Source organism: Manis javanica, chromosome 1, assembly GCF_040802235.1.
Source record: "Manis javanica isolate MJ-LG chromosome 1, MJ_LKY, whole genome shotgun sequence".
Lineage (NCBI taxonomy): Eukaryota > Metazoa > Chordata > Mammalia > Pholidota > Manidae > Manis > Manis javanica.
Genome location: NC_133156.1, coordinates 99,132,685 through 99,149,564, shown reverse-complemented (window position 1 = coordinate 99,149,564; position 16,880 = coordinate 99,132,685). Strand labels below are relative to the sequence as shown.

At 41.9% G+C, this 16,880-nt stretch overlaps 1 protein-coding gene across 18 annotated transcripts in view; it reads left to right on the top strand.

Annotated features, from left to right (window-relative positions):
- MAST4 (microtubule associated serine/threonine kinase family member 4) overlaps positions 1 to 16,880 on the top strand; it is a 525,532-nt gene that overhangs the window by 365,331 nt on the left and 143,321 nt on the right. Inside the window, exon 1 of one of the 18 annotated variants that reach the window (XM_037026101.2) lies at positions 321 to 7,138. The exons of 16 other annotated variants lie outside the window; for them this stretch is intronic. In XM_037026101.2, coding sequence (XP_036881996.2) covers positions 7,047 to 7,138 — 92 coding nt within the window. In that variant the 5' untranslated portion in view covers positions 321 to 7,046. Of the gene's footprint in view, positions 1 to 320; positions 7,139 to 16,880 lie in introns of those variants that run through there. One more of the 18 variants, XM_037026104.2, reaches the window with a different exon arrangement.

Below are 16,880 nucleotides of genomic sequence, written 5' to 3'. Positions count from 1 at the left end.
TCATTTTATAGTAAAAATAAATATATACTTGCCTATGTATATCATGTATTTTTATAAATACATATATACATCATGTACATTTATAGGTATGTGCTTGTGTATATGTAATTGTATCTCTGTGTGTATGCATTCATTCTCCAAATTGCTTTCCAGAGAGCTGATATTTACCTTTTTGTCTTCTCACCAGCATTGAGTATTATCTTTTCTAATCTTTGCCATTTAAATAGGTAAAAATATCTGATTGATGTTTTAATTGCATTTCTATGATAACTGTTATAATGAACAGTTTTCATAACTAACATTATATTTATTCAACTAGGACCAAATTAAAAAAAATTTTTGTTGGCATAAAAATAGCATAACAATAGGTATCAATACTAAATCTTCCTTGAGAATGCCTTGGCTAAAAAACTTTATGTCTTCACTGACATATTAGCCTCTGATTTGGGAAATAATTCAAATCAACTTCCACCATGAAATTCTGATTGTTACAGGATCTCATGGTTTTTACCTCTAGTCTGTATATGCTCCCTATGTTGTACTTTGATGGAAGCTCTTAATTCTTATTTGAATGGGATAATTTTCCATAACTTTAGATGTCTGACCTGAAAAATATTCAAAAAAGGAGAACTCATATATTAACCTTAATCTTATATTACAAAAAGGTCTTAGTGTCAGCTACTAAAGGGCTAAATATAACTACACTGACCCACTTAAACCAAATTGACACTACTTATAATTGCACTGTAATTCATGCTCAGGAGCTAGATGAGAAATGCTGTACCTTAGACCCAAGCTTCTGGATCAAAAAACACCATGTCCTTGAAGTTAACTCCAGACTGAGTCTTTAATGCAATGATTAGTAACTAAGGGTAACTGTTACAGCCAAAAAGCACTTAGCATTTCATACAAACTAGCTATATACATATACACATAGCTACATATGCATAGGCACTATTTTCTGAGATTTTGAAATTGGAGACAATAGATCTGCCTAACAGATATAGCATATATAGACAATGGAATGGACTCAACGAAACTCAGAGGAATAGACAGAAAAAGCTTTTAAAAATCTTTTAAAAATATAACCAGGTGAGTCTTTAAAATACAAGGATTCTCAACCTACCTTTGCCTTCAAGAATTTCTCTAACCCTAAGCAAACCCTTCCTCCCTTCTCCCTTGCTTAACATTCATCTTGATGGTTGTACTGAGGATTTAAAGTTGCAAAGGTACAGCCCCCCGTTCTCAAGGAGCTCTTATTGTAAGAGAGGATGATCTGCAAACAAACAGATTTTGTTTGATACAGTGGTAGAAGGTTTTCCCGTAGGAACTCTCAGGAGTAGAGCTCAGTAGAGGGATACTTAACCCAGGTGGGAATAAGAAGGCTCACAAGAAGGCTGCCTAGAATAAGTGGCAAGGTGGGTCTTAAAGCAAGGTAGGAATTAGCCTGCCTCTTCGTCAGATGAGGGCGTTGGTCTCCAAGCCTTGCTCTGGGCTCCATGCTGGATTGCGTAGCTCTGTGAGAGGGCAGTGCCCCCTGTGGTTTATTGGTGCATCTTCCAGACAGTGGGTTTCAGGATGGTTTAGGAGAGACATACTCATTTCTGTCTCTCTCCCAGGAGTCTCCTTCTTACAGGATGACCCCCCTCCAGCACTATAAGGATGATACACCTTTTTTGTCAAGTTCCTTTCTAAGCAGATGGAGCTCTGTCAGTCTAAGCTATAGGGCTTCTCCCAGGACCTTTCCCTGCTTGAAGGTCGGAGGGTGGAGAGCTAGGGTGATGTATTTACAGGCGGTGATTATGAAACCTCCCGGTCCCATGTGCCAGGCACCATCATGCATGTACTACCCTATTTGTCTATCATATAAGTCAGGGAGTCACCAGTTTAAGAGAAGGGTGCTTTATTTCCCTTATCTATTTGTTCACACCTCTTGGATTTTGTGAAGTTATTGGTTATTTTCTACATTTTCTGAGCCTCTGATTTGGGGTTCCAGGGAATACCTAGGAGTATGTTATATTCTTTTCCCATTCTGGCCAGTCTTCCTCATGTCCTTTCCCTTCTCAGAACTTATCCCTCAACTTGCCCTTGGGGATTATGTATTCTCTGCTCATCCTACCAGGAAATATAAATTGATTGTATTTATTTTCCTTTGTTTCATCTATTGACTTTAAACATCTGGATCTCTCTACCTTGTGATATTACTTAAAACCTTTTTTAAAAAATATTCCAAGGATAATGTAACCTTACTTACTATCTATCTCTTGGTTTTCAGCATTCAGATCTGTCCCTACAAGTTAATTTGTATTTTCTTTTAATCTTCCTTAATAGTTTAGTAATATGAGCAGAAATAATTGCTTAATAACACTACAAGAGGCTCCTTTCAACCTGCCCCCCACTGAGACAATTTTCTTCCCATTTCTAGCTCAGCCTTTAAGCTGTATTTCTTTAGATATTCAGTGACTGCAAGAACCACTCATTCAGGATGGGCAGTTTGCTGTGCACACTTCTACCCTTCAGCTCTCAAGACAGCATTTAGAAAGTGACCATTGTAGGCCTGTAGGTGTAGAGAGAAGAGGTAGTCACTCCTAGGTACTATAAACACACAGGCTAGATGGAAGTCAAGTTAGTTTATAGCAGAATCCCTACACTATGCCATGATCAGGGAGAATACATTTGGAAACTCAGTATCAATACCACTTTCCGTAGTGTTTTCTCATTGAACAGGACCTTGAAGCCAGAGTGTCAGTGCAGGGAGCCGACAGCCTCCCAGGCTGGACACCTGTGCTAGAAAACTTTGTCTCCCATAGTGTCTAAGTTCAAGGGAAGGATCTAGGAATATTATCTTTAGTTCTGTTCTGTGTAGGGCCGGAGGAAGCCTGCTGAATTGGCATGGAGCAGAGGGTGGAAAGTAGAAGAATTCAAATCAGTGATAAAGACCTGGGATTTTCTTTTATGTAAGAAAGAGGTTGAATAGTAAACAATTTGACCGCTTCTTAAATACTCATTTCATCCCAAAACAGCATTTCAGTAGCATGACAAGCTTATTTTTCAGTCATTTACTTTTTCTATAAAAACAATGGCTAATAATATCACCCTGATTAAATGAATGAACCTTCAGAATCACAAATGTTGTCTGTTACTGTGTAGGCTTTGTTGTTGTGCAAAAGTAGAAAATCTTGCTGAATATCTGTATATTGACCTAGACCAACTGTAATCTTAAGAATTTCCAATAATCTCTATTTCCTCGTAGTTCTATAGCCAGTCTTTTACTGCTCCTTAAAACTATACTCTAGTTTCTGCCCATAATTGTCGTAAGAAAATGTCAGTAGTTCTGACAATTTTCATTCTTGTGTTTACTGACTATGTTACCCTCTGAATCATAAGTTCCCAAATCAAGTCAAACAGGTTAGAAGACAAGTTATGCTTTAGTTCACACCTACTCTTATCTTAAATGAGTGTGGGAATATATGTATCAGCCACTTTTATTATATTAAGTAGTTCATTTCTTGTTCCTCATGCATTTTACCTATTTTTATTTTTTTTTATTTTTCTTTACCTATTTATATTTTGGATATAACCCAAATTCTCCTAAGCCTTTTAAGAGCAAAAAACATATTAAAGTGTATGTAGTTAAAAGTATTTATGTCTTTATCCATCCCTCTGAGAATCTGCATGGTGGGTTCTCTAAAATGAACAGAGTGGAGATAGTAATGCCATCTACTGCTTATAAGCAAGGATATTTCTCATTCAGTGAAGAGAAGAAATAAATGTTTATGTTGTTGGTTTGTCTGTTTTAGTTGCTATCAACTGCTACCAAGCTGTTGCTTAAATACATGGGCTTTTCTAGAAAGATCACAAAGAATATAGTCATCAGGCCTTGAAACTATGCAGAACTTGAATTTCACCCACTGCATCTCCTTCAGTTACCTTTACTCAAACACCCTCATAGGAAGTCCTTCCTTGTTTCAGTCTTCCTTAGCTTTGGATACCAAGACTTTCCCACATTATAGTTATTTCCATATTCAGTAACCGCTGTCACTGGTTTCCTAAATTTTCTCTTTCTCCACTTTCAACTCAAAGTTCCTTCAATCCATCATTTTTGCAGCACAATTTCAAGACCCCTTTACCATTTTGATTGTTCTTCTCTGGACAGCCTCTAATATGTAAGTTTCCCTCCCAAATTCAGGCCCCTAATACAAAAATTATTCCTTGTGTTTCCCTTTGGGGGTGATATAAGGGGGTGGAATTCAAAGAAAGGTTCCTTTGGATTTGTGGTTGTGACATTTCTTAGCCATGCTAAGATCTGAGGCATGTTAGCCCTTCTGTTTCCAGTTATAGAATATAGATAAAAATGAGTCAATAAAAGAAAGTCTTTGGAATTTAAAAATATCCTCATGGGATTCTTAAGAAGTTCAGATACTTTGAGAAAGTCAATTGACCTGCTAATACTTCTCATTTTAGAGCATCTTAAAACAAAGAATACATGCCTCAGCATCTGAAATGTGTCCATTCAAAAAACATTTATTAAGGACTCATATAAATCAGGAACTATCAGATTTTAGAGATATAGCAATCAATAAAATGTGATTTTAGCCTTGAGGAACTCACAGACCAATAGGGAAGGCAGCAGTAAATAAGTCACCAATAATATGGTGTGGCCAGCACTTCAGTAGAGGCATGTTCAAGGCACCAAAAAAGTAGACAGCACGGTGTGGGGTGCCCCCTGCTCCAGTCTTACACATCTGTCATCAAAGCATTTCTTTAGTTTGTGCATATTGCCAACACGTATGTGCAGCATATTGTAGACGCTGCTTAAAAAGGTTTATGTATGTCATCTCATTTATGTCAACCTCTATTGGTCCTGTCATGGACTCCATTAAAAATGGGGGAAATAGGCAGAGATTAAATGCCTTGCCTAAGGTCACAGTAAGTGTTGGAGCCAGAATTTAAACCTAAGATATTTGCTCTAAACTAATGCTCTGTACCACCTTACTCAGAGTGAGATTTAATCTGGAACAGTGGTTCTCACCCAGGGGTGATTTTACCTCTGGCAATGTCTACAGACAATTTTGATTGTCTTAACTGGCCTCTAGTAACACAGGTCAGGGATGCTGCTAAACATCCTGACACATAAGACAGCCCCTGAGAAAAGAATCATCTGGCCTCGAATGTCAGTAGTGCTGAGCTTGAGAAACTCGGCTCTGGAGCTCAAGTAATACTTTCTTCGTGTCAGTCTTTAAAAAACAACTTTCCAACTACTTGAAAAAAGATATGGCTTAGTATGGACCAAAACATACTGGACTAAGCCCCTAAGTACCTGGTGAAGTGTATTTTGTCACTTGTAAAACTGAGGAAAGACTGCTTTTTTTGTCCACCTTTGTAGATTTCAAGGATCTGAGGAGGTGCAGTGAGAATATGAGGGTATAATGCATTAAAAAGCCCTGTGCAAGAATTTGTCATAAAAAATTCTTAGAGTCCTTGGGGTGAAAATATTTCTGGGGGTGGTGGGATCACAAGAATTGGATAAAGATCCTAATGTGGACTTGTCAGCTAAACACCAACCTCCCCTTCTCAGCACCTTCGTATTTCTGTGAGCATGTTCCCAGTATTTACTGGATGAACTAAACCATTTTTTACATGTTTTTTTGTTTATATGTATGTATTTTTTAAATTTAGCATCTTTGCCATGTTGCACCAGATTTAAGGCAGTTAAGTTTTTTTCTTTACATACTTCTACACCAGCATATGTGGGTTTGGGGAGTTATTTGAATACCATGTCTTTCTTCAAAATGAATAACCATAACATTGATTCAACGTCCTCTTCCTTCCTTCCTTTCAAGCTCTAACACAGTTGGAAGGAAAATAATTCTAGCATTTGTTCAATAAATAAGTGTAGTTACAGGTAGTGGTTGGCCATTTCCTAGGTATGTCGTTGCCATCCATGAAGCCAAACAGGTATGCACTGTAGTAATTCATCAAATGGATCTAAACTCATAAATTTAGTTTACTGAGGTTTTAGGTGAGTTCGGCATCCCACTGGCGTGCTTTTCCTTCACAAAAGCAGCGTCTCAGCAGAGTCATTACTGACTTCCTTGCAGTGTTTTAATGGTGATCCGTCCTGCAGTGAATCACGAACACTCTTCAGGTGTGCGCAGCGCGCTTCCTGGTGCTGCGGAGCCGCAGGGTGATTTATTTATTTATTTCGGGGGACCGATCCATTCAGGGCTCTGGCCTGGGGGCGCGGCGGAGGCGGGAGATGCTGGCGTCCCGCTTGGCCGACCGCGTGCAGGTCTCCGCCGGCTCCCTTTCCCGGGAGGCCCCGCTCCCCGGGGATCCTCTGCCTCTGGAGAAGGGTCCCTTCCGCGCAGCGTCAGCCAGGCTGGGCCTCCACCCACGGGGGTCTGGCTCCAGTCCGCCCATAGGCCACATTTCTAGAAGTGCTTTTTTAACTTTCCTTTTTTTTTTTTTGAGGATGGGGGAGAAGAAGAGGAGCTCTTTCTATTTAAATTCTTCTCCTTGTATGTAGACACCAAGAGGAAACGGCACTGGGCATGTTCGGATATTGAATGGTTTGCTGATAAGCAACAGCCTCCCGGAACCAAAGACTTAAATAGTCGTCTCCCCCACCCAACCCCCGCAGGAGCGGCAAATGGTATCTGCCAAACAGATGACAAAGTACGTTGGACTGAATCACACTCAGACAGCGTTTTGAGCAGAACGCACGGCTCAACTCCTGTAATTACTGTTTATAGCTGGCCCTGGCTGACCAGGAGAGGGCAAACGCAAGAGGAAATAAAGTTTCCTGAACCTTGGAGAAATGGCTGTGTGTTAAGTAAAGGCTGGGGCGGGTACTTCTCAGACATGCTCCAAGTTGTTCTTGAGAGCACAGTTCACAGCACGTTTCTTCTGAAGGGAGTGAGGGGATAATTGGGATCTTTTTTTCCCTTTTTTCATTTTTCAACCCCTCCCCCCCTTTCTTCCCCCAACTCCTGTTTTGGCCCTGTGGCCTTGAACCCACCGTACTGAATTGAAGAGATAAAGAAATGGATATGTCTGACCCCAATTTTTGGACTGTGCTCTCAAACTTTACTTTGCCTCATTTGAGGAGAGGGAACAGGCTTCGGCGAACACAAAGGTAAAAACGCGGGGTTGCTTAGCTGGGAGAGGGGATGCGTTGGTTTTCCAGGCGGGTGGCCTACCAGAGGCCCTTGGTACCTGGGGTTTTATTGGGTGACAGTTTGAAAAGTTTATACCCTGCCAGGCAGCAGTGTTTCAGGTATTCTCCGATCCTCGCGGATTTCCTGGGGAATCCTGATGACCATACTTTGAGAGTTCTCGTTTGGAAATGTGGGCTGTAAGACGCTGAGTTGTGAGTGGTGGGAAGAGAAAAAGGAAAGGAAGGAGGAGATACTTGGTCTAAGTCTCTCTCTTTGATCTGATCATATTTATCCATTTCATTCACACAGACATCGGAGGCTTCTGAAAGACAGAGAGCCTTTCAGATGTTCCCTTCTATTAAATGTGACCTTTATAAGATGCAGATGTACAGTGCAAAGATAGCCCAAGTTAGCCTGTTTTGTATTGTCTGCTTAAAGAGACAGGTCTGCATAACGTTGCCTTTTCTTTTTCTTTTTTTACCGGTTTGCTGACATTTATTGCTAATACAAGCTGGCTTTTTCATTTTGTAATACACGTTTGGCAATAGGTGGAGGGATTTTAAAATCAGGATGAAGCTCATGCCACAAGTGAAAGATAGTTCAGCGTAAGTGGCTGACAGTTGGGTTGAGAAAATACAATTTTAAAGGTCTTTCCCCTCTCTGCATATGGTGTCCAGTACAGAAAGGTGGCATCATTGTGGTTTTAGAGTGTTACATTCTCTGAGTTTTCTTCAAAACTTGCCTTGTACATATATGTGAACATGCATGGAAGCTATGGAGCAGTCATATAAACAGGATGTTGGCTATCAGATTTGAAGCATCATAAAAAATTTCATAGAAAAATTCTCTGCTCCAGTGTTTAAAGAACACAAGAAAATAGTTCGTTCTGTTTGGTTATACCTGTAACTTTTTGTAGTATAAATACGGATCCTTTGGAAAACTTAGTTTTTCTTCTTGAAATTTCCCTTGGTATTCCATATATTTCAGAAGCGTCCTAGAATACTCTCACATGTCCTATGTATATGCACAAGTGTATATGTAGCCATAAAATACACATATGTATGTGTGATATCATGCATATTTTTAAGTTGTACTTACCCTTTAATGCACCTATAGAGTTTCTGGTACCACTAAACCATGTTAGATTCTAAAGTTGTGCCTTTTAATAAGGTGACTCTGCTTTACTTATTCTGCTATATATGTTCAGAGACGTTATCTTTTGGTATTGGTTGTTGTTGTTCAAGCTGTGTCATCCATGCATCAGCCCCCCACTCCCACCCCAAACAACTCATCAGTTGAGATAATGCTATATATGGACAGGGCCACCTATTATTCCTCATGGGTAAATTCACAGCTTCCTACCAGTTCAGTTTGTCAGGGGTCTTTAAATATTTCTGAGGGTGTATCCTGGCTACAACACAGTCTCTCCTCTCACCTGAACCCAGTTCCTGAAGCAATCAGGCTGCTCTGACGTCACACCTGTGTATCTGCACCCGTGGAGCCTTGGGGTCTTTTTCACCCCCTCTATCTGTTGATAGTATTATTAAGAGAGTCAAGTGCAGGAAGACTTTTTAGGCTGGTCTGACCCTGGCCTTAGGACAGCCCACCTCGAGATTCCAATTCAGACAGCCACTGTGCAGAAGGCCTAGATTATAAAGTAACCTGAGTTCTTCCCAGCAAAGTGGGAGAGTGCAGGAGGACCATTTCCACTCCCCGAGACAGGGGCCCATTCCATTCAGTAGAAGAGGGGAGGTGGACTCTCTTCCCTCCCTTGTAATAGAGGTTGTTGCACTTGTTTGTTACTGGGGATTTCCAGCGTTCATGGAGTTTGGAAATAGGTGTCCAGGAGATCATCACCGCATACATCTACTTATTTGTTGGTCTCACAACACTGGCACTGCTTTATATTTATTATGTAGATTTGGAAAGACTCTCCTGCAGGAGAGTGTGTGTGGCTGTTGTGTTCTCTTATTATACAGTGACCAATCCGGTCTTTGTCCTTCCGTAAGGACACAGAGCATATGCTTACAGTGTGGCTCTTCCCAGTCCGGGGCCTCCCTTCAGTGCTTAAATCTTGTATCTCCCTCCGAGTCCCACATTAACCCCATTCCTTACCTGGCTGATCAGGTTCCCTAAATCTGCCCTTTCAAAAGGACCTGCCATTCCCAAGGTGTCCTCTCCTTTCACCAGCCTCATTGAGGGTGTGCCCCGTGTCCAGGTGAGGACACCTCACCCCCAGTCAGATGTGCCTGAAGCCCTTGGAATCTCTCTCCTGCCCAAGCGCAGCTTTTTTCTATATATCCGCTGATGGATCATGCATGTTACAGCTTTTAGCCCTGCTACTTATTCTGGTGAACATGGTAACCGAGAGGGCTGCATCTTGACCTTTTCTTCACTAGCCGCTTCTTGTATCTGACAAAGAGTAAACTCTGGCTTCAGACTTGTGAATGAGCATCTTAGAGTTCCTAGGGGTAGGATGTGCATACCACTTAGACAAATGAAAGAGCTGGATGGTTTCAGACTCTTCCCTTGAATCTGTAACACGGGAGAGACTGTCATGGAAACCTGTGTTGCCCCATCACGACTGCCTTGCTGGTTCAGCGTGACACTGGTTTGTTGATTGGCCCTGTCAGAGGAACACTTTATGACCATTTCACTTCCAACTCAGAGCCCTGCCGGGGCCTGTACCTTCCTGAGTTCTTAGGGGAAGGAGTCTACGAACTTAGTCCCAGGCCCAGACTCTTACACAGGACTCATTAACTAAAAGCCTGGGTCCCAGGTGCTGCACCCCAAAGACAATAGATCGCTCCTCTGTTCTTTTCTGTCCTGACTGTGGTGGGCTTTGGGTCGGCTGGACGCCACTGGCTTTGCTGTTCTGGCGTAAAGCTCAGATGCTTTTCTGGAAATAATTCCTTATATAAATCTGGCTTTGCCCTTCTCTCCCTCTCCCTTATTTCCTCAAGGCAGTCTTGATAACAGCCATTCACCTGCTGCTTTGAGGGGTAGAAACCTAGGCTGACTGGACAGATTATTTGAACCAAATTTTGTTGTTTGAAATGGAAGCAATAATTGCATGCTTTAGAGACCGCAGAATTCATCGATCTGCAGATATTCCATGCACTTGCAGATCCCCTCACGACTGCGAATGGAAATGAGTTTGCCTGCTTCATGGTGACCATTTATGTGACCGCGGTGGAAGGGATCAGGTTTCTCTGTCTTGTGTCACTACTGTGTCACACTGTAGAGGAAGTGCCACCACTGATTTCTATATGTTAATGCTAAGTTTTGAGGGGCATCTTTAGTTTTGTTGATGTCTAGAGAATATAGAAGATACTTGATTTTTAGCCTTAGAAATCTGTCATGTTTTCACTGGGCTAAAGTGATAATCTCCACACATGGCACCTAAATCAGCAAAGCTCTTATCCATGCCAGTGGACAGTTGGGGACTCAGTCAATCACTGAGCAAGGTGCCACGTGTATTTTTTTGGAGAACCCATGGGATAAGAGGGTTTTTTGTTTTGTTGCTGAATTCACATTACTCGGCATTACTCAGAATGAATTCACATTACATTCAGGGATCTTAAACTTACTGCTGTATCTGTTAGAATGTGTTGGATATTTGTGCACACTGCATCTTCCCTTCACAAGCATCTATAGACGGTGAGTTTTTCTATTTTGTTTTGCACGTGAATGTAGGTCTTTAAAAAGTATGGAGAATACACGTCTCTCCTGCCCTGACATGTTGGGTATTAGTAAATATGTACTCACCCATTTTTTTGATAACCAGCTAAATCCACACTTAAATCCAGCATCTGTTGTGTGCCTGGGCTCTGTGACCCAAAGTTGAGAGGCAGGGGATTGCCCTAGTCAAGACATTCAAATGAATCATTGCAAGCCAGGGCAATAGGAACATACTTACAAGGTATATATATATAAGCCATAGGAGTGGTCAGTGGGTAAGAGAGACTTTGGTCTCAGGGAGCCAGGAGAGGCACCACATAGAAAGGGCATACCTCAGGGAGGTTTTGGAGGACAGCCTGGTATTTATCACACAGAAGGACAAAGCCTTCCCATGGGGCAAAAAAACAGAGTGTACAAAGACACAGTGGCCTTAGCAACATAGGCTTCAAGGGACTCTACGTAACTCAGTAGTGCTAGACTTAAAGAACCAGAAGCATAACTCAGTATTGCTGAAGCATGAAGTTTGAAGGCAGTATAATAAAGCTCAGTGGTGGAGAGTATTGATCAGAGGCCGGTTTACTCAGCTTCAAATGGTACTGGGTAAGTTAACTACTTTGAACTTCAATTGCCCCATTCGTAAAATAGGGACAAGTATATTATTTATCTCATAGGAGTGTTGTAAAGATGAGAATGTTCATATGTGTAAAAGGCTTAATGTAGTGACTGGCACATAAAATTTCTCAGTAAATCCTAACGACTAATATTGTCGCTATCATTCCAACAGGGGATGAGTGGCTGGCAGTGAGACTGAGAAGGAGAGCTGAGGCGCTTGGTGTTGGGGGTGAGGGGCAGGCATGCCCAGCAGCCCTGGCTAGTTAGGTCTGGGAGGGAGGCGGAGGCCTAGAAGCCAGTTAGTAAGTTGTTGCAGTAGCTTATCTGAAGGTTTTTGCAGGCCTTTTAACAAAGATTACGGTGAGATTCTGCCTTTGACAGGGGTTAGGGATATGAAATTGATAGGAGTTGATGAGCCACTGGCTCTGAGGGATGAAGAATGATACCACAGTGGCCCTGGGTCTCGGACGTGGAGAGTCAGGAAGGCAGGGAGAGCCGCCTGCCCATGCACGGGTGCGGGCAGTGAAGACAAGAACTTGTCCTTGCCCTTTTATCCCCAGAGCTGAGTTAATCCACATTAATTGAGTGTCTGTTGTGTGCTGAGTACCATGAAGCATTCCTTCCTTCCCTCAGCCCACATCTCTAGCAAGAGATACAGTGGTGGACAAGACAGACTGCCTGGACCTCACAAATAAACATCTAAATAAGCCAGTTGCCAGATGATGGTCAGTGTATCTTTGGCTATAAGTAAGAGCAAAGACGAGAGAGTAGTGGTGTATGTGGAGGGCTACTTTAGGTAATATGGTCAAGAAATGTCTTTGAGGAGGTAATATTTAAGGGGAAACCTAAGGGGTAAGAAAGAGCCATCTGTGGAAAGAGTTTGGGGCTGGCATCTGGGAACAGCAGAGCCTCTGAGGCAGGCACTTGGATGTGTAGGCCCAGGGCACCAGAGAAGCTAGACCAGGAATAATAGGCTCGGGAGCCATCATTAGTACCATCTGAGAAATACGTTAGATTAATCTGTGGGACAAGTTAAGATGCCCCTTTTATGCAGATAGGTACAGGAAAGGAGACTTGGAGGGAAGGAAGCCTGCAGAGTGTTGTCACAGAGATCCCAAGAGAAAGGTCAACACTGCCAGTCCACAGGAGACGGAAGGAGCGCATGCGGTGTCTGGCAGCTGGGACGTCATGGCTGCCTGCAGCGTCCCTGCCGCAGCAGAGCTGTGGGGTGAGGGAAGAGTGAAGAGACAGAAAACAGTGGTGAGGCGAGGGGTGGTACACACCCTCTGTGGGCAGCTGAATACAGCAGTGACACATCGTTGTGCCCTAGCCCCTGCACATTCACAGCTGGCCCGTCAGCTGCTTCCCTGAATCATATCCCTTTACTCACTGTTGCTCACTATTGTCTGCTTCATTGCCCAGATAGGCAGTGACAGTTTCCTTTCCACCACCTCACTGGAAGCTCAGGTTCTTTCCGCGGCCTTCTGGGTATCTCCTCTCTAGCGTGTTTACACAGTTAGAGTTTCTCTTTCTGTACGTCCCTGGCTCTGAGGTCATCGTCTCCCAACCCCTGCCACTTGGTCTGTTCTGCCTTCCCCACTGCCCGCCCCTCGGGGGCTGAAACCTGGCGCACTCACCCCTCCTCCTAGCAGCCTCTCCACACCTGACCTGCATGCTCTGCCCCTCCCCAATCCCTGCACCCATTCCCTCCTACCCCTCCCTTTGCCTGGACCAGTTTCGTAACTGCTTCCTTTCATCCTTCTTTCTTCATGCCCTTGACTGTATTTTCTGCAGGTGGGACGGATCTGCCTATCACTGTGGGGCTCGCCCTTTAGTCTTCTCCCACAGTTGGAACAGTGGTTCTGCTCCATGAGGCCCTCACTTTTGAGCTCTCCTCTGCCAGCCTAGGAAGGGATGCTCCTAGGGAAGACAGGAAGCAGAAACCCTACTGGGAACTTCCGACAGCGCTCTGATTTCTCATGGACCAGAGCAGCTTGTTCTCATGGATTCTTCTCGTATCTTGCATCCTCTAAAGCTTCCCAGATAAAAAGGACATGAGCATGAATATGCACAGTTTGAAAACATTGCTTTTAGCCTCTAGTGTAAAGCTTACACTAGGAGGTTACAGATTGTTTCGCCTCTTGAATATGTAGGTCTTTTGCAAGGGAAGTGGGAGGGAGGGAGGGAGAGAATGAGATCGGGGAAGAGAAACATGGGTGAGTATAAGAAGTAGATTTCAAATGAAGTTCATTAAAAGGAAACATTAGAATATGTGGCATATTCTCCATGGGGAGGCATGGTTCTGTTTGTTGCTGTGACTGGTCAACACAGGGAGGGAGGGCTGTGTGTATTTCAGTAAGGTCATGGGGAGAAGGTAGAACATGATAGTTGACCCTTGAACAACACAGGTTTGAACTGTGTGGGTCCACTTATATGTCCAATTTTTTTCAATATTCATATATTGGAAAATTTTTTGAAAATTTGTGATAATTTGAAAAAACATTTTCTTTTCTCTAGCATTATTGTAAGAATATAGTATATTACACCTAAGACCTACAAAAATATGTTAGTCAGCTATTTCTGTTATCGGTAATGCTTCTGGTCAACAGTAGGTTATTAGTAAGTTTTTGGAGAATCAAAAGTTATACTTGGATTCTTGAATGCAAGGCGCGTTGGTGTCCCTAACTGCTGTGTTGCTCAGGGGACAATTATATATGCTTTTCTGGCTTGTCTGATTCTCTTTACACATAGTCTGTTTTTAGAAGGCACAAGTAATGGCTTTAAAATAGGGGAATCATGAGCCTCAAGATAGAGATCATCTGCTGTTGGGCTAAAAACTGACAGACGTTGGGGTTAAGAAATCATTTGAGTCCCTGTATGGAGATGGCCCATAGAGGAGAAAACTTGGAATAGGGCTCGTTCTGAATAATTTAGGAGATTCCTCCTTTATTGGTTGAAACAGAAATAGTCTGGTTTCTCAGGGAAATGTGACTGGAGACCCTGAATCCCCACTCACCCGTATACACACCCATCTCTAGCATGAGTGAGCATGCACAAAGCTATTTTAATCAGAGCTGCCTTTACTGTGTGTAACCTAGTCATTTAGGAGTGACATCATGGTAACTGAGTCATCCCTTTGAAAGTTAAGTAGTAGAGCCAAGATATTACAATGGTCCTGAGGTGACCTGGATGAAAGTAGCACAGGGTGTATATAAAACGATTTATTAAAAGCAAAGTCAATCTCGATCAGTAGAAGTCTTGGCTACATAGTAGGATATAGGGTTTTTGTGATAGGTGGCACATTTGTAACCAGAAATATCTCTGAATAAAATTTCACATGGTCGTTAATACTTGCAGTTCTGGTACTTTTTTTTCTTTTCCTCTATCTTGGTAATTAGGATGGTTCCCTTGTGAACTTGGCTGTGAATTCTGAAAATGTTGACCTTAAACCTTATTAATAGAATGAGAGGACCTGTGGGAATCCTAGCTGCGCTAATGACCATTGGACATGCCTATTAGAGAGGGTAATTACACCAACATCAAACTGAAACATAATATGGTTTTGTTTTAAAGAAAAAAGGCCCAACCAGAGAATTTAGGCTTTGATCAGCATTTGAAGGTGAAATAGATTACAACGGAGAATAGACAGTCATTAATGTTGATCTCTTATCTTAAGCTCCCCATTGTTTGTTTTATTATACATCCCTGGTACTTTGTACATTCTGCTGATTTTGTGATTTTAACATTTATCAGTGACTATGATTTTGTTAGAGTTTGGGATCTCTTAGGAAACTTACCACAGGCAAATGTACAGGCAAAATCCAGATCTTGACATGTGGCAGAGCAAACACGATTTGTATTCTCAAGGTCTTGGATAAACTTTTGGTTCTTCCAGCGTCTGGTTCATCAACATGTCCCTGGAAACTTTCTCATCTGACTTGGAAGTTTAAATTGCAGGTGTCTTTTGGAGTTAAAGTATTAAGTTCTGAATGAATCACCTGGGTGGAGGAGATGAGGACGTTGTGCAGCTTGCTGAGGTTTCCCAGGGTCATAGAATCTGAGAAGGAAGAAAACTGATAGATTTGCAGCCTCATTTTGCTATATGAGTAGTTGCTGAAGCAGTCTTTGCTGTGCTTTGTTCTGTCTAATTTTAAATATTTACAGTGCATGTTGATGTCTTAGGATCCTGGCCTTGACCTTTTTGCATTTCTCCCTTGAGAATCACTATTAGAATATTATCTAGCCACTGCCAGATTTCTTACCTACTAAATCCGAAGAAAATCACTGAACCTATTCTTTGCACAAAAATTACCCCTGTCCCTTTAACATTCAGAGCTATGATGGGTATCTTTGAATTAAAAATTATAATTATTAAATGTTTTCCTTTTACAAATGTTTGGGGGCGTTTAAGGGACGAAGTGTGCTTGTCCTAGGAAAAACTGCCAGCTGAATAAAGCACTCTAGGAAATACGGTAAATGAAACCTTTGTTACTGTAAAACAATAGTCATTAAGTGATTATTATGTAATGTTATTTCTGCAGTCTGATTTGGAATGGCTTGTTGATCTTGGAACTTGAGATACAATTCCTGTAAAAATATTACTTTCACTTTGCTAATCTCAGGACTTTTGATACAGAATCAAAAACTTTTTCAAGTAGATTACCCAGTTCAGATGCTGAGCTTTAGAGGTACTGAAGCCATGTTGGATAGATTTTTTTCCATGTGAAGAATACTTTTATCTGCTTGGTGTTCTACCTTCTGGTATACATCCAGATAAACACAAATTATTTGCCTATCCAAAATGTGGCTCATTGTAAAATTAGTCTGTGCTTGCTCAACCACTCCAAAGAGCAGACAGATGGCAAAACAGCTGATAGGCACTCACCTGACTTGGTAGATTGGAAGGGTGATTATGAATTTGCATTTTCTGTAAATGATAGGTCCCTAAGCAAAGGAGTTTTTTTACCTCTGGCTCAAATGGCCATAGTGAACAGTGCCAGGGCAGGTAGAGTGTGGGAGAGTTCAGTGTTGTGGTAGATCATAGCTCTTCTTATAGATTCTGTGAAATGAGCTTCTATGCTTAAGAATTATATTTCTTGTCTATTTTAGGATTTGATATCTGGACCACAGAATTAGTAAAGAATTTCTGGACTACAGAGGTAGTAAGGAATGAAGTGGCCATATTTTTATGTGACTTGTAAAATTTGTATGTAGCATTATTTTTCAATAGATGTTTTGTCTTGTCAATTTCAGGTAGGTTAGCCTTGCAGTCTAGGTTTAAGGTGAAAAATGGTTAGTGGTTTTTATAAGCATTCTTAACACAGGAATCCAGGCTCAAGATCAGAGGTCTGCTCTCTTCAGTCCACTTCGTGGATATTTGTGGTTTTGATGTCATTTTACCAGTATTGCCATCGCCAAGTTGTCTTC